General features: G+C 36.6%; 1 protein-coding gene across 1 annotated transcript in view; it reads left to right on the forward strand.

Moving 5' to 3' along the window:
• The window catches only part of LOC121732726 (protein eva-1 homolog C-like), a 54,120-nt gene extending 41,262 nt beyond the window's left edge, over positions 1-12,858 (forward strand). Inside the window, exons 5-8 of the mRNA XM_042122680.1 lie at positions 3,340-3,483; positions 8,317-8,412; positions 10,761-10,892; positions 12,275-12,858. Of these exons, the coding sequence (XP_041978614.1) occupies positions 3,340-3,483; positions 8,317-8,412; positions 10,761-10,892; positions 12,275-12,753 (851 nt within the window). The 3' untranslated portion in view covers positions 12,754-12,858. The remainder of the gene's footprint in view (positions 1-3,339; positions 3,484-8,316; positions 8,413-10,760; positions 10,893-12,274) is intronic.
• The last annotated feature ends 9,282 nt before the right edge of the window (positions 12,859-22,140 follow it).

Below are 22,140 nucleotides of genomic sequence, written 5' to 3' on the forward strand. Positions count from 1 at the left end.
TTCCTAGCTTGATCTATTTATCGCCCCCGAAACCCCCTATATACTAAATTTCATGAAAATCGTTGGAGCCGATCCCGAGATTCCAATTATTATAATATATATACATTTAGGTATACAAGATTGCTCGTTTAAAGATAAAAGATAAGTATGGAAGTACGGATTGTTACTGTCATAAAAACGTAGTTAAGAGCAATTAAAATTGTATCACAACCTACTAGAAAATGTTTATAGAGCCAATTGTTTGACTAAGTTACCCTTCCATAGAATGGTATCTCAATGTTTTCAGTCTACGAATTTCAATATAAGCTATCGCAAAGCGGTAACTTGGATGTCTTCTCTAGAGCACTTCGGCTATAAAATCTAAGGTTCGGTTTACATACTCGTAGCTTCTTAGAACTAAGACCGAACTCCGAGCGAACGAAAACGGAGGCATGATTATGACGTTATGACAGTGATCGTTGAGTTATTATGGGTTTGGTTAGGATTACAAGATAAAAATATATATTGGCAAAGATAAAAGAAATATTTTGTGACAGTAACAGTTTATATTGTGTTTTTTTTTTTATGAAATAAGGGGGCAAACGAGCAAACGGGTCACCTGATGGAAAGCAACATCCGTCGCCCATGGACACTCGCAGCATAAGAAGAGCTGCAAGTGCGTTGCCGGCCTTTTAAGAGGGAAATGGGGTAATAGGGGAGGGAAGGGAAGGGAACAGGGGAAGGTAGGGAGGGGAATAGGTTAGGGGATTAGGCCTCCGGTAAACTCACTCACTCGGCGAAACACAGCGCAAGCGCTGTTTCACACCGGTTTTCTGTGAAAACGTGGTATTTCTCCGGTCGAGCCGGCCCATTCGTGCCGAAGCATGGCTCTCCCACATATATGTTTGTTACACCCATGTTACACTTATATCGCCTAAATTACTGATTTATTTATCTGATTTTAATAAATTAAGTGTCGTAATACTTTCATAGTTTATACTAATATTATAAATGTGAAAGTGTGCCTGTCTGTCTGTTACCTCTTGACGCCCAAACCGCTGAACCGATTTAGCTGAAATTTGGTACGGAGATACTTTGAGTCCCGAAAAAGGACGCAGGATACTTTTTATCCCGGAATAATGCACGGTTACCGCGGCACCGAAATTGCGGGCGTCATCTAGTCTAGCAGATCATAAAATTGGCGTTGTGAGTTTAATTAGTTTTCAACTTTTTATCGACTTTACCAATCCATACTATAATATTATAAATACGAAAGTGTGTCTGTCTGTCTATCTGTCTGTCTGTAACCACTTCTCGCCCACACCGCTGAACCAATTTTGCTGAAATTTGGTATGAATATACTTTAAGCCCCGGGGAAGGACATAGGATACTTTTTATCCCGGGAAAATATACGGTTCTCGCGCGATAAACGATTTTTGGCGCAACGGAGTTGAGGGCGTCATATAGTTACTAATAAAGTTATTTATGCAGCTTATCGGTTGTCTTAGTCTGTGGTGTGACTTTTCCAATACGCCAGACAAAAGCGGACCATGTATGAATGACGAACGGCACTTGTCTACGGCTGTTGTCGACTGCCGTCGACAGGTGCCGTTCATCTGTAAGAAGTCATAAATATTATCTTAGTAAGGGAGGCCTTATGAGTTTTCCTGATTTTTTAGGGTTCCGTACCCAAAGGGTACAAACGGACCCGACGGATTACTAAGACTTCGATGTCTGTCTGTCCGTCTGTCTGTCTCCAGGCTGTATCTCAAGAATTGCTGTAGCTAGACTTCTGAATTTTTCACAGATTATGTATTTCTGTTGCCGCTATAATAACAAATATTAAAAACAAAATAAAGTTAATATTTAATGGGGACTCCCATACAACAAACGTATTTTTTTTTTGCTCAATATCAATAATGGCAACAGGTAGGAGAATTAAGTTTTCACAAAATGCTCAACTAAATGTATTATTTCATAATTAAGAATAAAATTAAAATAAAATAATAAATTAGGGGGGCTCCCATACAAAAAACACAAATTTTGGACAATTTTTGCTCTATAACGGTACGGAACCCTACGTGCGTGAGTCCGACTCGCGCTTGGCCGATTTTATTTTTATGTTTTACGTAACCACGCACTTGGCAACGTAGCGAAGCGTAACGTACGACGATCAATCAAATTAATGATCGAATCATCTTTGTGTGGCGATGCGAATTTGGCCGACACGTGATGCGTGGATGGCTAAACCAGTAATTAACTTCGGAGCCTCGAAAATGAACCTTATGAAGTTGACATTAAGGTCTTGACAGAGGTAAAAGAAATCTGAATTGACTTGAGCTGAGGGTAGTCGACGTGTATAAGTGTGCTCGAAGTACACTTTCTACGCGAAGTGAAATCTATCATGGGCAGTCTACAGCAGCCCCCGTAGACAAGTGGCAAAACGCTAACGCTAGCGCTACAAAATGTATGGATTTGACATTAGTATTCGCTAGCGAAGCGATGACTTATGTCAAATCGCATACATTTTGTAGCGCTAGCGTTAGCGTTAGCGTTAGCGCTTTGCCACTTGTCTGCAGGCCCAGATGCTCCCAAACTTTAAAGATGATGAAACCTTAAACAAATCCCTTTCACAGGGACGATGTGCCTAGTGCACAGCTCTAGGGCATCCCTGTTTAGGCAGAGTTCTTCCTGATGCAATAAAAAACTTTCTTACGATGATTCAAACTAGCATTTGTAACCATGGTTCCATGCTGCTGGTTCCGTGGCAGAGTCTGGTTAAACCCCAAAGAAACCATGGAACTACGAAATTCAGTTTGAAAATCTCTGCAGCTTTACTCGTATTCGTCTGTTTTTGTCCACCATAGAAACAGGTGAGACAGATGAGATAAGATAAAATAAGGTGAAGGGCCTGTTTCACCACTTCCTGATAAGTGCTGGATCCACAACTTATCTGATGGATAGCGCATGTAGTATCTGTCAGATAAGTTGTAGATAACCTAAACCGGCACTTATCAGGAAGTGGTGAAACAGGCCCTAAATAGGATGAAGTAGGATAAGTTAAGATCAGCGGGGCTAAAATGGTCATATTTAGCAATGCCTCTCAATCAAACTGAATTGTCAAAACTGTCAAACTGACGAATGTCAAATTAGTACGAATTACTAGACATGAATTACAAATAGAGTGACCATTTTGCGATTTAAAAAAAAAATCATAATATTATGATTCATAATATGATTCTCCAAAGCGACCATTTTAGCCCCGCTGGAATTGAATATGAGCTGGGTAGTAAATAGAATAGTAGGATAAGTTAATAACAGGAATTGAATATGAGGGTAGTCACGAAAGTTCTGTTTCAGCGTGCACGGCTCAATACGCGGTGGAGACTGTGATGCAGCTGTGTCACGGGAAACGCCGCTGCCAGGTCGTCGCCAACAGCAAGACTTTCGGCACACCCTGCAGACCGGAGACCAAGAGCTACCTGAAAGTGGTGTACACTTGTGGTGAGTTTTTGAAGTGAAACTTCTTTATAATAAATTGACCTGGGGAGTAAGCTGGCAAATGCGTGACGTGAACGTTACGAAAGAGTGATCGAACACTCGTTTTGTTTATTTGCAAAAATATCATATTATATTTATTTATACAGAGAAAAGAATAAGAATATGTTTATTTTATCACCACACAACACATGTAGATCAAACATTATTACAGCTGAAGAGCATATTTCTACAATACGGTACCTACAATACATATATTGTGTTGATGTCAAAATTGGCCCAGGCTCAGCTATACGCAGCAAGCTAGCTCGCTGCACTGGTATTCTGCCAGGGCCAATGAGTGACTTCACCACAAAATAAGGCTTAAAATCTTTACTATACCTACTCACTCTAATAAAATTAAAATAAACTTTTTTTTTTTAAATGAAATAAGGGGGCAAACGAGCAAACGGGTCACCTGATGGAAAGCAACTTCCGTCGCCCATGGACACTCACAGCATCAGAAGAGCTGCAGGTGCGTTGCCGGCCTTTTAAGAGGGAATAGGGTAATAGGGGAGGGTAGGGTAGGGAAGGGAATAGGGGAGGGTAGGGAAGGGAATTGGGGATCGGGCCTCCGGTAAACTCACTCACTCGGCAAAACACAGCGCAAGCGCTGTTTCACGCCGGTTTCCTGTGAGAACGTGGTATTTCTCCGGTCGAGCCGGCCCATTCGTGCCGAAGCATGGCTCTCCCACGTATATTAAAATTAAAAAAAAGAGATACAGATAATTCTTTCTCTAAACAAAATATGTCTTTTTGCGTCATCCATTAGGGGCCTAGCAAAATATATCTTGCCCACATCAAATTTAGGTCTTGCCACGCCACTGGGTAGATACAATAAGTAAAGATGGTCGAATGTAAAATAGAGATGGTCGAATGTAAAATGGCACCCATATTTTGTCGGATACACGTCTTATATTGTGTACGATCAGATAAATTGATTCATGGGCAGGTGCCTGTTGTAATTCTTCAAACTAAGGTTTCCTACAGACGAATGGCATTAATTGTCGACGTCTGCAGCTGTATCTGCCGTTGGCAAGTGCAGTTCGTCTGTAAGAAGCCTAAGCTGATAGACAAAATAGACAACAATTTACGTCGACCTAACTTAGCACGACAAAATGACTTAGGTGCCACCATGTTTCTATTAAATCAATTTCTTTGATGGTAAATTAATACTCGTTTAGTCGTTTTAATAGATAAAAATATTTAAGAGTCTACAATGTATGTCTACCAGTAGGTTGAAAGCATTATCACTAGCCCGGCGAGAAAAACCGAATTGAATTGAAGTCTACAGTAAAATTCAATCGCTTTCAAGGAACTGTAGTTAAAAATATAACGCTGTTTTTCTATTATTGTTTGAACAAAACATTTTGCACTATTGTTTAGTCCATACAACCGAGATAAAAACTTTTATTCATTGCTTTGAAACCTTTTTACCTCTATACATAGGTATACCTATGCGAACCTCTATAACTATAACACCGACAAAAGTGATGATATTATTATAATAAACATTTTTTGGTTGAAACAAAATGACATGTTTCTGGAATACTGTTACTAATTTCAGACAGTTAAAATATCTAAATAACACCACAGTCAGAACACCAAAGAATCACAGTCCATACTAATATTATAATGCGAAAGTGTGTCTGACTGTCTGTCTGTCTGTTACCATGCTCAAACCGTTGAACCGATTTTGCTGAAATTTGGTATAGAGATTGAAAGCCACGGAAAGGACATAGGATCCTTTTAATCCCGGAAAATGTAAGGTCCTCCGCGATAAAATAATTTTGTCGAACAGAGTTGCAGAGGGCGTCATTTAGTTTCGTATATTATAATTTTTAACAAAAAATTAAAACCGACTTCCAAGGTAAAAACAATAATAACATCCTTATAATATGAACTAAAAAGTATTAAATAATTTTTCCTATCTAATAGTGCCTTTTTCCGAATTCGGCTAAACCTCAACTATTTCTGTACTCAATCTTCATCATTTTGAAGTCGGTACCAGATAGCTGAATCTTTAGTTCTCTGACAGAATATTTGAAGGTATTGGAACTGGCACCGACTTCAATTCGACTTCGACTGCGCCCCCGCGTCCCCCCCCCCCCCCCTTCGGTATCCGTGGCTGAGTAGTTAAGTAAGACCCACTCATCACAGCCTTGAAATGCCTTAAAAATACTTCGTAAACATCAGAAAACAGATGATCTTATCTGAAGATTACGAAAATCTCAAATGTGAATTTCTTCTAAATGGAGAGTTTAGAAGAAATTCACATTTGAAGAAAAGGTAAGTAGGAGTTTTTCTCACCCAAAACAATCCTCCTTAACCCGTGTCACCAACATTTAATTGACGTAGGTTCCTAAACCTTAGCCAAATTTTTCTAAGTATTTTCGCCATACATAACATTTCGGCCTGTCATTCGACAGGGGTTGATTTTTGAGAAAAGTTTATCTTAGCTTTTTTGCTTCCCTTGGCGCCCCCTATCGATTGGTATAATAAAAAGGGGTGGTCATAGGGGGTTGTATTTTTGTCGTCAAAATTTTTGATTTTTGAGAAAAGTTTATCTGAGCTTTCTTACTCCCCTTGGCGCCCCCTATCGATTGGTATATTCAAAAAAAGGGTGGTTATAAGAGGTTAAAATTTTGACGAAAAATTTTTATGTCTTTTTTCCATAGTGCCCCGTTTCCTTCAGTCCAACCCAAAAGTGTGCCTTACACACTGGAGTAAAGGTTGAATTTGTTACTCATAAGTAACAAATTCAACCTTTACGAACATATTCAATTTTGTGGTACTTACTTAAAATATTATGTATTTTGAAACAACATTAAGTACATTTTTTTGTTAATACAAAAAAATGTACTTTTAATAAATCGAATTTAATAAATCGCTTTGAAATGTACCAAATAAATAAGGACATAACGTGATGACTGATGATATTTTATGGTGTTGTGTGTATATTATATTCATATACAACCATGTGAGTTGTGACATTGGTGACCCTGACATGGTAGTGATGATGATGATGATGATGATGATGATGATGAATGTAATTAGCATAGTAACATATGCTTTCAGTTCTTAAAACAACGCCTAAACCCCCAAACTTGTATCTATAAGGAATCCGGATTTCTCTTAGTATCTTCGGAACCATAGTATACCTTAGTGCAAAATCTTACGTTTTGGTAGCATATGCTTAGGATGCTTCTCATAAAACCAAAATCACTATATGTTTCCATATAAATTTTGAGGAGTTCCCTTGATTACTTATGGATCCCATCATCAGATCACCACTTCTGTGAAAATGGGACCAAATTGGAGTGAAACCTAATATAACAAAACAAAAATTTTGAAAATCGGTTCACAAACGGCGGAGTAGTGGTCGAACATACAAAAAAAAAAGTCGGTTAAAAATAGACTTTCGTAGCTCAATCCTCAGAACACAACGCACCCTAATACTAACGCTGATTTTTTGTTCAAATATTTGCACGATAAATTGAATGTACAGGGTGTATTTGAAATTACTCGCTTGTAAAATTCCTCGCAGCCAACAATTCCGACCGCGGTTGGATAGAGTGGGCATATTTGGTGGATAATTGTTATGTGCATAGAACACAATACTTGTAACGAAAAAAAAACTTTAAAGAGTATCCTTATACTTAATTATTATTATAATTAGCCTATAGTGTCCCACTGCTGGGCCGTATAATAGGACCTTTAAAATGTCCCTTTCTAAGAAAGTCAAAATCGGTTCGGTATCGATGAAGTTACCCGCGAACAATCATAAAAAAACATATAATATTATTCTGTCGACTTGAGGAATCTTCTTCTTTTTTGATGTCGCGGTCGGTAAAAAGAAAATTTTTACGAAGCGCTATTTGTACGGGAGCCGATTTCGACAGCTACTCAGACCACTATAACAATTCTCTATATTATACTCAATATAATTTCAATAGTAATAATTATAGCACACACATGTTATGAATCTTTGTTTGTTTACAAACCCTACTAATAAAACGTATACATTTCCTAATGCCAGGTTTACATCACACGGCACAATCCTGCGCTTGTTTTTTTGCAGTAAGTATACGTCTTACCGAATAAAATATAGTAGCGTCAGTACAATCGGCGTATGAATGTAAAGACGTATACTGCAAAAAAACGTGCAGGATTGTGCCGTGTGATGTAAACCTGGCATTAGGAAATGTATACGTTTTATTAGTAGGGTTTGTAAACAAACAAAGATTCGTATAGGTATAATATGAATCTTTGTTTGTTTATTGTTGTTGTATAACTGTTGTACTACTGTTGCGCACGATTTGGCGACGCGTGTTACACTCCCTTAAGGGCCTTCCCTACAGAGATTCCGTAATTTACCGTATTTAAAACCTTATAAACTCATAATTTGAAAGCTACAAAGTTATAATAAAAATACAGCAATTATAATTTTCAGTATATTAACATTCTTTTCCCCGTTTTAAATTTTCTATATTTAAAACGGGGAAAAGTTTATACTCATGATATCAGCTTCCAAAGTAAAACCAATTTATTGAAATTCAAGCATACATTCAGCATCTCCTTAGTATTTACAAGTTACTTTTATTTGAAACACACGCCAATAGATCGACAATATCATAAACAGTAAACTACATATTCCCCGTTTTAATTTTATTTAGGACAATTTTGAACTAAGATAAGTAAAAAAAAATAGGGTTTTGGTGCAATCTCGTTTGCTCGGGGGATGGCCCTAACATAATATTTCATTTCTTCTAAATTCTATATATTATGTGGTTTTTGTAGTGCCTCTGGGTGTGCTGATGGAGAAATTCGAGAGTCCAGCTGAGGCTGATGAGAAGGATGGAACGGAGAAGGAGGAAGGGTTGTTTGATGAAACCGGTAAGGATTAAATTATAGAGGTACTTAGAGTGTGGAAGAGGGCTGCAAGATGCTATCAGCAGTGGCGGCCTTACCCATTGCGAGGCCCCGGGCGGAAGGTCTTTGCGAGGCCCTGGGCGGCAGGTCCCTTGTCTTCCAAAAAACACCTTGCGAGGCCCCGGGCGTTTGCCCTATTCGTTACCTCCTAAGGCCGCCACTGATGTTATGAGAACTAAGAGGTGCTTCAGTGCTGAACAATTAAAGATATAAGTGGAAGAACCAGATAACTAGCGTTTTATGACACACGGACAATTACTCATATTTTATTCCCTTATTTTATTTTGAAAACAAACAGTTACGATACAATACTAAGTTACACATTGAATTATATTGAGTAGGTTTTAGTACACTATTTATATATTTTCACATAAAGCTAACTGTGTATGAAGAAAACAAAAAAAAAATACTTGCAACTTAACACTAAAATAAAATATACTATGCGAATAATTAATAAATACTACCTTGCCTACCTACCTACCTAGTTCATCATCTGGCTAATATATCATATGCATAAAATCCATTTTTTTTATTTCGAATAATTTTGCTGGCCCTAAGGCCTCCATTTAGGCAATAAACGGCAATTTTTTTTTGCTGTTACTTACCTGCTTCTTCCACTCATCTCTTTATTATGACTGTATCAATATAAACATGTTCAGTATCAGGTAATCAGGTAAGACATAATATTATGTAAATACATCCAGCATATTATTATAGGGTGGTTTCTATTCGCCCTCGATTTTCTAAGTAAGCAAAATTAAAATTAGATAAAATTTTAAAATCTCTTAATTTTTGAACTACAATTAATCTTAAATCAGATGATTGTGACATAATAATTAATAAGCTGTGAAATACTGCCGTGTTTGCATGAAAATAAATAAAGAAAATTATAAAATGAAAGCATAAATCTGACGAGCAATACAATTTTTTTCACTATGAAATTAACAAATCTGTTTTGTTCATCGCACAAACAGAATATTTGTATATTTTTGCAGCATATTTTGTTGAAATCTATTTTGATTCATAATTTATGACGAATGCTTTTATTTCCATTGTAGTGAGCAATACAAATATAGCGTTTAAAAATACAAACAGACGAATATAATATAACCTCCTCCTTTTTGGAAGTCGGTTAAAAATAAATCCACGACGTACAATTTGGAGCAATAAAATATTCTATCCCTTTTTCACGATATAAGGTGATATAAGTATCTTTACTTCTACGGAATTTGATTTTCTACTGACCAAAAATTGAAGAAATTGATGGCAAAGTTGTTTGTTTGGTAGGTGCCATATAAAAATTATAATATTTATATACATATAAATATTTTGAAGGAATTATTCATAAATGTTTAGTTATTTATAGTTTTTAGTTATGTTATATTTTTAATAATAGGGAATAGGGATAGATGATTACGAAAGACAAGAGGGAACACTAACACTGTTTTTCCATACAAACGTATTCCCCAATTTACTCCCTGGACAATGCGTCTAGACAAATGATTTTTTTACACAATATTGGGATCTGTTAAAGCTATGCCTCTACGTTCGATTTGTTCTAAATTTACTAATAAATAAAAAATATGACCCTTCAAAAATCGCAGAAAATTACTGCGCCGTTCACCGCCAATCCACCGACCATAAAACAAATTTAAAAGATCTGTATGATAAAATAAAAACGTAGAGGCTCACTCTTCCTGAAAATATTAAAAAAATAATTACATAGGCTCTATTTTAAAAGAGGAATCAGAGGACTACGTTACCTCGATTTACTGTATCTGTCTCTATCACAATACACGTGCCGGCGCAGGGTGAAACGTGATGGCAATAGCTTCTTTAAAGTTTTCGTTATTCTATTGCACCCGCGTTTCCTCTTAAGAAGCTAATGAATAACATAATACCTATCATTAACCCATCAATCCCCAAGTGGCAATCCCCGGCTGTCGCATAACAATTGAAAATCTATTGTCTGCGATTCCCATAATTGAGGTATTAAAACTAATTACGGTATTATAACAATCTTTAATAGCATAATAAGTTAAAAAAACAAAAACATGTCTGTAACGTATAAAAACATCATTATGCATAAGTGATTGTTACCTGCACATTTTCTTTAAACTTTGTGATCTCACAAAATACTCACGAAAGGTATAAAAGTAGAAAACAAGATTCTCGTTTTAAAATTTTACGAGGGAACGTCGTGGAATAAGTTATTGAACTTACAAAACAATTGTCTTTACAGCACTCCTGAGGGCACTACTTTGGAGTTCGCAAAACAGAAGTTATTACACATTTTAAAACTTTTTCAACAGTGGACCATGGAGAAAAGTGGAGGGAGCCAAACCAGATAGCACCCGTCGCGAACCCCGCGCTACAACCGCCAGAAAAGAAAGAAGATTCCAAGACAGAGGTGAAAAATGTCTACCCTGTCAGCAATCATAAAGGTATCCTTACTTACATTATAAATGCGAAAGTGTTTTTTTTTTTATGAAAGAAGGGGGCAAACGAGCAAACAGGTCACCTGATGGAAAGCAACTTCAACAAACAAAAAAGTGGACACTCGCAGCATCAGAAGAGCTGCAGGTGCGTTGCCGGCCTTTTAAGAGGGCATAAGGTAATAGGGGAGGATAGGGAAGGGAACTGGGCCTCCGCTAAACTCACTCACTCGGTGAAACACAGCGCAAGCGCTGTTTCACGCCGGTTTTCTGTGAGAACGTGGTATTTCTCCGGTCGAGCCGGCCCATTCATGCCGAAGCATGGCTCTCCCACGTCACTACGTGTATGTCAGTCTGTTACGCTCAAACCGCTGAATCGAATTTCCTGGATATACAGATGCTTTGAGTCACGGGAAATGATATGGGATACTTTTCGTCTTGGAAAAATGTACGGTTCCCACGCGATAAACAAATTTTGCCGTAACTGAGTTGCGGGCGTTATCTAGTACTTTATAGAACTCAAGGAGTTTAGTAGGTTCTTTATTATAGTATTGGATCCGACCGTAAAATCCTGCAGGAATCGTTTTTTTTCGATCAAATTTGTTTTAAAATAATCTTTAGAACGTATAGAATGGATTAATGTTGGGTTGCCTTGTCAAAAGTAGCCGCAAGTACCTCTAATTAAGTTTAATGTTCATGAGATAAATGCATTATTTGTTTGAATATTTTTTTTCAGTAAATTTTACATCATTTAAAAGAAAATGACGAGACAAAATAAGGTATAAATGGTTGCCAGCTCTAAGTCGGCCGCAACCTATGGTTGCCACTTGCCAGCCCGTAAACAGACATAGTTCATCATCAAAATTGAAGCATCGATTTTTTTAATAATTTTGATATAAAATTAAAGTTTTATGCATTTTGTACATGAATATCCATGGTTGCCAGTTGCACGATAGCCGCAAACTGGGGTTGCCATCACTTTTGTTTAAGACAAATGTTCAGGCCTACAATTATTATGCCTGGGAGAATTTGAGGACGTCGAGAACCCGCAAGATTGCAGTTTTTATTTAACAGGCGTTTTTATTTTTATGCGTAGTGTCCTGTCATTCCTCAATGTCTTTCCTTCTTAATTCTCTTACTTTTCTATTGAATACATGCAAGTTTGTATTACGGGCTTTCATTTTACTCAATTAGAGGTACTTGCGGCTACTTTTGACAAGGCAACCCAACATTAATCCATTCTATACGTTCTAAAGATTATTTTAAAATATATTTGATCGAAAAAAACGATTCATGCAGGATTTTACGGTCGGATCTTAGGATATTATAACCTGTAGGTACTGACGTAGTAGTAAAACACTACTAAGTTTTTTATACTTTCTTTGTTTCAGCACCACCTAGCAACGCTTCAGAGACTCAAAAATACATTTATATTAGTATAGTCATATTATTAATAATCATAGTCTTATCAATTATAATAGGCATAAGATACTATAGGAGGTGGAAGCAGGAGAGGGCTTCTAAAAACGGCAACATGTTTTCGACGGAAGCACCGAATGTCTTTAACGATACTCTCTCGGATATCGACAATGACGTCGACGTGAGTCACATCTCTGGGACTTTCTACGATCCTCTCCATCCTGACATGATCCTGTACAAGGACGGGCCCGGTAGGACCACCCTAAGGGCTATGAAGCCCCTCTCCACCATATATCCTACAGCCGGGCCCTGCATGTACGGTAATGTGGATTACGTTCCTTCACACTCGAGGGATGTTCCGAGGTTTATAGCTAAGGAGGCAGAGGGGGAGGTGATGATGAGCCCAAAGAGTCTGAGTGGCTACTCCAACTCCCAGTTCTACTACGGCTGACAAGACAGCGGAGGTGATGATACCTCCAGGACTTATTGCTTTTAATGTGCTAAAATGTGATGCTTGAAAAGCCTGTATGATAAGTTATAGTGTACGCGGGGATTCGAGGCGGCAGCGGTAATTGACCTTTCAAAGCCCTTGAGGTTTTGAGTTATTTGATCGTTTGTACCTACTATCACACAAGTTTATTTATAGGCATGTTATTTGTGATAACATGTTGACTAGGCGACATAATCCGACCAAGTTACGTAGGTACGCCATCTGCCTAATTAATATCAATTTCTCTGATAGTCTATATGCGTAGGTATATGCAGACCGCGATTGACAGTGAAGTGACAGAATATGTTTCTAGTAAGAACGACGTATTTTGCATACTTGGTTAGAAATTAGGCCTGAGTATGGATACTCTGGTATGCACTTGCATTGAGCGTGCGAGTTTTTGCACATCTCTCCTAGATAATGTCAATGACCGCTGATGTCTCGTCTCTCTATTTTGACTATAGTATTTGACTTCATCTATGATAGGTGTCACGTCAGTTAATATCTATGTCAATCAATTTCGTATAGGATTAACTACGCTGTATCTTGTTTGTACAACATAGGCCTCGAGCCTCGATTACACGGGCATTCTATAACAACAGTTTCTTAAATGTCACGTAAAGGTCAACCTACACTAAAACCGGACGCAATACAACGTGGCGCTGAACCTTTAAAAAAAGTTACAATTTAAGTTTTTTTTCGAGACAAGATACACTTTACTTGGTACTTGAAATTTCGGAATTCTCGAAGTTTGATTTTTAAACGACATATTCTTAACGCTGCGTTGCGTAGCGTTTCGGTATCATCTGACCCCATAAAAGTAGTTTAAATTGAATAAGCAAGATATAACGTATTGTGTTAAGAACTACACTTATCCATGCACCTAAATGTCCAATAATCTTCTAGTCAAACTAATTCTAAGCACTGCTACGTCACAATTACTATTATATAGCCCGGTCGCCGAACATGTCGATATTCGGCCATTGACCTAACGTTACTTGTTTTATAATTTACACACGGAAATGTCAAAATAAATCAGTAGAACAGCTAAATACATTTTACACTACGAAAGCAACAAGTTAAGAGTTAAGCCTTAAGATATACCCAACAATGGACCTGAATATTTGGCGACCGGGCTATATGAATATTATGTACTCTATTCTTATCCATTGTAAATATTATGTAAAGTACCCTATATACGTAACTTACTCACTAAGGGTCCATGCACACAAGAGCACGTGAATGGTAAAAGGCTGCGTCCCCATCAGACACGGCACGGCACGGCCACCGTGTTAAGGCACGACGCCGCCACCGTGATACGGTACGGCGCCGCACCGTGACACGGTGCCGTGTACAGTGCACCGCGCGCCCCTATTCTGGTGAAACTTCCCAACAAAATTTGTGTCCAAACTTAAACGAGGCATAATAGTATGAAAATACATATCAAATTCGCGTAATGCAAATATTGTCATGTATACCGAGGAAATTTTATCTATAATAAATAATAGATAAAATTTCCTCGGTTTCTTTTTAACCGACTTCAAAAAATATTTAATGATTCTTTTTCAATCTTTCTCTTAGTAACAACAAGAGAATAATTTTTTCGCGATCCATATCCATTATCCAGACAAGCACTCTCGTTCGAGCGCAAACATCGACTGAATAGGGACGCACCGTACGCGGCACCGTGACACGGTGCGGCGCCGTACCGTAACACGGGGCCGGCGCCGCGACGTGTCTGATGGGGACAGAGCCTAACGAGGACTGACGTATTCTGAAAAACCAAATATAGGATATATTACTGCGATGTTTTCACGCTAGAGTGCAGCACCAGCTTAGACAGTAATCAAAGAGTTTTGTTTCATGTTTGGCAACGTTTCTCTCAATATTCTGACGTGTCCAACATGTCTGATTTTGGTCTGATTGTTTACTGTATTATATGCTAGCAGCCTCTAGCAGCGCAATCTGGTCCGAACTTTGCGTCATATTCCCATTTGTCGACAGCTATTAGCAAATTGGTTTAACTGTACTTATTAAACGCGCTTTAAGCACTTATGTTATTACAGCACAATAAATTTACAGTATTACTCTTATTTGATGATGAAATCAGAGAATTAATAAAATATAAATTAAACAGAAAATTTAATCCTCGAATTGAAAATTAATAACTTAATATTATTAAAATAATAGCTTTAAAGTTGGCAGCTTAATTCATTTCACAATGACTGCCATCTTATAATAAGTATATTTTTAATGAGTTTTATGTTTAAAGTTATAATTTAAGTATTATTATGATTTGGTCAATAAAAGTTCCAACTGTCACTAACAAAAGTATCTGAATACTCGTAACAACTTGATGATAAAAATTTAATTAAATATTGCTCATTAGCTTCTTTGCTCATTTATTGCTATGTGCCAACGAGGATGCCTCGAAGGACCACATTAGAATCATTGGGCTCTAATTCTTATACCTCCGACTTTCGTTCGATTGTAACATTCTTCGAATCCAGGAATCGAAGGAATCAGAATTGGGACTATGGTATTGGTGTAGTCATTTTAGTTTTTTTTCTCTCAATATGCTAATAAATGGTGTGCATGGCGAAAATAACGTTACTTTAGAAATTTTTGCCCTTAAAAGTTATACAGTCCATTAAGTATAAAAACCTTATCTAGGTAGGCATAAAAAATATTGTAACATAGGTCACACAATTTTTGAAGTAAAAACATTCTTAAATTTCTTCATTTTTTAGGTAAAACCATTTTTGGGGTTAGGTAAAACGTGTTTAACACGCATCGAGTCTGTAGACCTACTACGAAACTGTTTTGAGACTCAAACAATCGGACGAGAATGCCGCGCCTTGCTCTAACAACGGCATTTCACGTTTGTTAGAGTATGACGCGACATTCTCGTCCGATTGTTTGAGTCTCAAAACCATTTTGTGGTACGGGCCCAGGATACAAGACAATATATCCAAAATAAGTAAGCCAGTGGCAGCTGGCGCAGCATTAGAGAATTTACACAGGCACATCTAAAGGCTCTCACATAACTGCGAATTCGCATCGCATCGCAAATATCTGCGACAAAACTCATAAAAAATCGGCCAAGCGCGAGTTGGACTCGCGCACGTACCACAATAGGCTGAAAATTGTGTTTTTTGTATGGAAGCCCCCTTAGTTATTTTATTTATTTAATTTTTATTATTAAAGTAAGTACATACAAATACAACTAATTATTTCGTGAATATTTCAAGTGCCTCTATGTTGCTGTTATTGATATCGAGCAAAATATAATAGCAAAAAAAACACGTTTATTGTATGGGAGCCCCCCTTAAATATTTAATTTATTTTATTTTTAGTATTTGTTGTTATAAGCGGTAACAGATAGGTAATTATACACAATCTGTGAAAATTTCAGAAGTCTAGCTATAGCGGTTCTTGAGTTACTGCCTGGAGACACAGAGACAGACAGACTGACGGACAGACATCGAAGTCTTAGTAATAGGGTCCCGTTTTTACCCTTCGGGTGCGGAACCCTAAAAATGACATTGCGATGCGAATTCGCACAAATTCGCAGTTTTGTGTGGGAGCCCTAATAAAGGGTGATGCGAGATACTTAATTTGTCACGTTTCACCTCGATAAGTGCATAAAATTCTATTAGGTACGCCTTGGGGTCAATTCACATTGCAACGTGACGTGACGATGTGATGTGAAGCCTTTTCAAAAACTGAACTTTATTACACGAGAAGATAAAGTTGAATATACCTTATCGTAACCTGTAATATTTTATAACCTTGCCGTAGTTTGTTGTTAAAGCTGCAGTATTCCGATTTTGAATGACTGATTCAATAATACATTGCATCGTCTCGCCATGTCGCTATAAGAACTGACCCTTACTTAAAACGTTACTCTTTTATTAAAATCGCTTTTTCGTTTGTTCTTAGCACAACTTATAAATAATTCTCAACCAATCTAAAGCTGAAACTTCTGATTTTTATGAGTGATGAAATTGTTGACAGTTTGTTTTCTCTGGAAAACGGTGTTAATTCGTGGAATAAACATTGTTGTCTCAAACTCCGTTAAAAGAAATTAGGTTTTGTTTATAATTTACTCGGCGAGTTTAAGTAACGTGATTGGTTAATTGTTAATGGATTATAGTTTTTATTTAATTTATTAGAAAAAACATTTTTTATGCTTTTATATTACCAGACATTGTAAAGATTTGTCACATAATTTTCTGAATAAATGTAAGTGTAAGAACATAAAAATGCTAGTCAAAATATTATAAGTATTATTGTATTTTTTTTTATATAGGGATATAAAATACCAATACACTCTAAGTAATGAAATTTTGAATAATTTAAATACAAAATAAAAACATATCTGTAATATTAGTTTCTACTTCCTAGTTTAAAAAATATGTTATGTTATTTTTAGCTACGCATGTAAATTTTTTTTTGTACGTTTGTACTTTAGTTTCACAAGAATTTTTTTTAATGTTCTATTTCTCATTAGTCTAAGGTTCTTCTATACGTTTCACGTTACTAATAATATTGTGATATTATTATTTCAAAGATTAAGATGATAATTACTACAACGCATGAAAATTATTAGGTAAGTATATAAATAACAATAAAATTGTAATTTTATTGTTATTCTGTAGTCTGTACTAATTTAAAAAAAGATTTTTAATTTTTATTATAATGCAGCCTTTCCACATTGGCCTATGATGGACCCATACAATTTCGAACGTGTATACTGTACAGGCGCGTATAATTAGTCTATGATCGCCCATGTTCCGCTTCATTTATGTGTGCGATAATGGTGGCAATCATAGGTCCATCATGGCTCAAAGTGGAAGTCCCTAACATTATTTTAAATAATATTAATTATATCATTAATTCCAGCACCTGCTTAAAATATGATAAATGTTAAAATTATGTTGTAGAACAATGTCTACCATTTTATATTTTTTGAAATAAAAGATGTAATAATTTGTATTTTATTTTACCTTTTTAGATAAGTACCTAGTAATTAGGGCTTTATTTAATTGAAAGTTTAAATCTTATTTATAGCAATTGAGTGCTCAGAAAATATAGTAAACATGGTGAATAAAAATTTTAAACAGGCAGAATCCTTTTAACGGTCTAAAGTCTAAATATTATTTAACTTTTGCTTCACAATAATTAAATTTTGATAGACTTCGAGGCAAAGGTAGATATCGAAGTAATTTTTTTTTAATGTGATAAGGGGGCAAACGAGCAAACGGGTCACCTGATGGAAAGCAACTTCCGTCGCCCATGGACACTCGCAGCATCAGAAGAGCTACAGGTGCGTTGCCGGCCTTTTAAGAGGGAATAGGGTAATAGGGGAGGGTAGGGATGGGAAGGAAATAGGGGAGGGTAGGGAAGGGAATATGCAGGTAGGGGATTGGGCCTCCGGTAAACTCACTCACTCGGCGAAACACAGCGCAAGCGTTTCACGCCGGTTTTCTGTGAGAACGTGGTATTTCTCCGGTCGAGCCGGCCCATTCGTGCCGAAGCATGGCTCTCCCACGTATATTTTTTGGTAATAAAAACCCAAAGAAGCTAATGTAATAGAGAACGTAATAGGTACAATTATTCTTTGATTTTCTTGGTTGTACATACAGCCAAAGAAAGAAAGAAAATATATAATAATAGAGACAATCTTCCTACAGTATAAATATTTATCATGCAGTATTGTAAGCCCAGTTAAGTCCTTCAAATTAATTTTATCACAGAGACAAGTTTTCGCGGGTATGACATGGTACGTACATCCGTAATTTATTTCCTTACATTCCTTTTAAACATTCACATGAGGAACAGAATAACGAAAATGACATTCATTTGCCCATAAATTTCCACTTCAGTCGGCTACAGGCGCTCACAAGTGGAGAGATGCGTCTTAAAATAAATTAACCCTGAGATTTACGGCTCCAACCTGTGATCCTGTAGATCTGATTTATGAGCTTCCCGTTTTATGAGCTGTATAAACGAATAAAAGGATATTATTTAATTATCTATATAGGTTATGATATTGTTATTTTGTTATTGATAGAAAAGAATTAAGGAACAGCTTGAGACATGGAATGGTACTTACAAACTATTTACAGAGTGTAACGAAACAAAGTGATTAAACGTAAGGGTGTGTACTGTGTATGTTTCTCATGTACTTATAGTAGAGTTCTTTGTTTTTTATGGGCAAGCAGTAAGCAGCCCGTCATGACTTTGCCCATACAAAAAAAAAAAAAATCAGCCAAGTGCGAGTCGGACTCGCGCTCGAAGGGTTCCGTACCATAATAGAGCAAAATTAGGCCAAATTTTTTGTTTTTTGTATGGGAGCCCTCCTTAACTTTTATTTTAATATTATTATTAAATATTAAAGAACACATATAACTAAAGACTTTTGAGAATAAATCAAGTGTTGCCATTATTGATATCATCATATCATATCATCATCATATCAGCCTATAGTCGTCCACTGCTGGACATAGGCCTCTCTCAATGAATGCCAAGATGACCGATCTCCTGCTACTCGCATCCAACATGGGCCTGTAACTAAGCGGAGATCGTCGTCCCATCTAGTTGGACCACCACCAACAACTTATTGATATAGAACAAAAAAAAAAAACAAAAAAATCTTTAAGCGCTGCTTGCTACTTCCACAATAAACTGTCCAGGGAACTCATACGTACCCTAAAGTGTTACACTTTGTTTTGTTAAACTCTGTATGATAAAATTCAATTAATCAAGTAAAAAGATTTGAACTTGCAAAACCACATAAAACTCAAGTCGCGACTCGCGAGTAAAGTCGAGTGTAGTGGTTAGTTCAGAAATTATCGAAGGTACGAAAGTTGTCCAGCGTCGACAGAGCGTCGTACATCATTTATATCGTTGTTCCAGCGTCCGTTACTAGATGGCGCTTATTAATTAAAAGCAAAATACTATCGTACGAAATATATTTGATGAAAAATAATACTTTCTATAAGCTTTCATTATTATAAATAGATCGTTATTGATCCTAATCAACAGTTATAATACGTGTTAAATTGATTTGATAAAATATTCATGTCATTTTATTAAGCATTTATCATGTATCCGAAAACATACAAGAATGAACTTTAATATTTCTATCGAAAGTTCAATTTCATTTATCGTCTCGGTTATATCAATCATACTTGGAGGTTGTACGTTTTTGTATGTCTGGCTAGTGGCATTGTCGATTCCAGGATCCCTGAAAGGTAAAAAGACTTCACTCGTAAAAGCACTACCACTTTTAGGAATCAATAGACATTCGCTAGGAGTTTTTCTTTAATAGTCGTATTGCCTTAGCATTTCGTTTAAAATTATAAATGCAATATACTTACATACACTTTTGTGAAGGTATCGTATGTGTACAATTATTGCATTTAAGGTATTTTGAAAAAAATTGGGAGAGAAAAAGAAAATTTCATAGTTTGCAGCTTCACCTTAACTTTGGTAACTATCAGGAAATTGATTCAAAAGCAGTAATATTTGGTCGAGCTATATCAAGTCAAAGTAAAAAAAGTCCGCAAACTTGCCAAGAATAAATTTCTCCGATGATACCTTTAGAATTTAGACCGTATCGTTTGAAAAAAATCCATTGTGGTAACCAATATTGTTTAACTTAATATTATAATAGTATATAGGTAAGTAAGTATTACTGCAAAGATTCCACGTTGGAGGCAAAAGTTTTGTACGATGTTTGACATTTGTTTCTGTAGGTTTTCTGATATTATACAACTTGTCGGATTTTGGTCGGATAACTTACTGTATGTGGCAGTAGCACCCTCTACTGTTGTAAAAGGGTTAACTAATAATAATGAGTTTGCACAGAACATAAAGTAACAACAAACTGGACCGCACAGCAGATAGTTGCATGTTCAAAGCGCAGACGAAATATGTTGTAATTATACAAGTTATGGCGTTATTCAATTAAGATGTACTTGTACACATAGTTGGCGTTGGTTTATTAAATTTTCTAGAATAAACCTAAATAATAAAGTGGATAGAAGTATCCACTTTATTATCAGAAACTAGTTGTAGTTTGATGAAGATTATTTGTATAAAAAGAACTTGGAAACTTGCAAACAAGAACGATTAAATGAGCTGATAATGATGAATTATAGGTTGGGTGTTTTGCCTGCCTTGAGTCAGAGTAGACAGAATGATAGAGTATGCCGACTTAGAACTGATGTTAAAAAAATTTAATTTGACGTATTATGACGAAAATCGTCGCCAGGGTTGTTAAATTGTTACATACGAATTTAAAACCAAAGAGAATGTCATATACTACGTAACTTTCAAACTATGACATATTCGCTGGATGTGTTCCTCTTTGGTCGTATTGTTGTTTGTGTTTTGGCACATGCGATTAAAATTGTCAGAATCCAATTTTGAAATCTTTATTTTAAATATTTAAAAATAAATTATATCAGCCAGCGCGAGGCACATTCCGTTCATAATCCTAGTGAAACCCGACGAATTTGACAGATATTGAAACCTGTCCGTTTTTTGCAGTCGAACTACTGGTAGTTATGTCTTCTTCTTCTTTTAAAAATGGCCGCCTCAGTGAGTTGCCAATGTCAGCTGTGTGGCTTTATTGTGCTTGAGTCCACACCCATGACAACATAATTGTCATGGACGATGTTGTTGTTATGAAGCACTTACACGGGCAATAATTGCCCGTGTAAGTGCTTCATAACACAAATTGCTTGATGTAGTCATGACGTCATAGTCGACGAGAATTAATTTCGTTGCCCGTATAAGCGTACCTTTAGGCGGGGAGTCTGTAAAAACAACTAATTACCTACTTTAGCTTTTAAATGGAAAAGATCAAAAACTGTTCATCCGTTTGAAAGTTACAAAGCGACATACACGACGAAATGATAACACTATCTACGGTTTTTGTCGTTGGTTAAAAAGATCTCAAAGGAGGTAATAACAATAAATAACGCGGTAACGAGTAACAATCCGAGTCCAGATTTCGATTCGTTAACGCACATTATCTAAGGCCATTTCGCTGAGTCGATTTCGTTAAATGCTGATAGTCATTTCAGATTCTGCTTATTACAATATTATGTTCCTTTGCAAACGAAACCTCCGAAAAACAATGTGTTCCTTTAAACTCACCTTTGGCCTAAAAGTTCCCATTCACGGCAGGACTGCACGGCAGTCCTGCAGTAAATGGGCCTCACTGATTGGTTCACACTCGGTGTTTCCGGCAACACCGAGTGTGAACCAATCAGTGAGGCCCATTCAATGCAGGACTGCCGTGCAGTCCTGCCGTGAATGGGCCCTTATACCCGG

The sequence above is a fragment of the Aricia agestis genome, chromosome 12, assembly GCF_905147365.1.
Source record: "Aricia agestis chromosome 12, ilAriAges1.1, whole genome shotgun sequence".
In the NCBI taxonomy this organism is placed as follows: domain Eukaryota; kingdom Metazoa; phylum Arthropoda; class Insecta; order Lepidoptera; family Lycaenidae; genus Aricia; species Aricia agestis.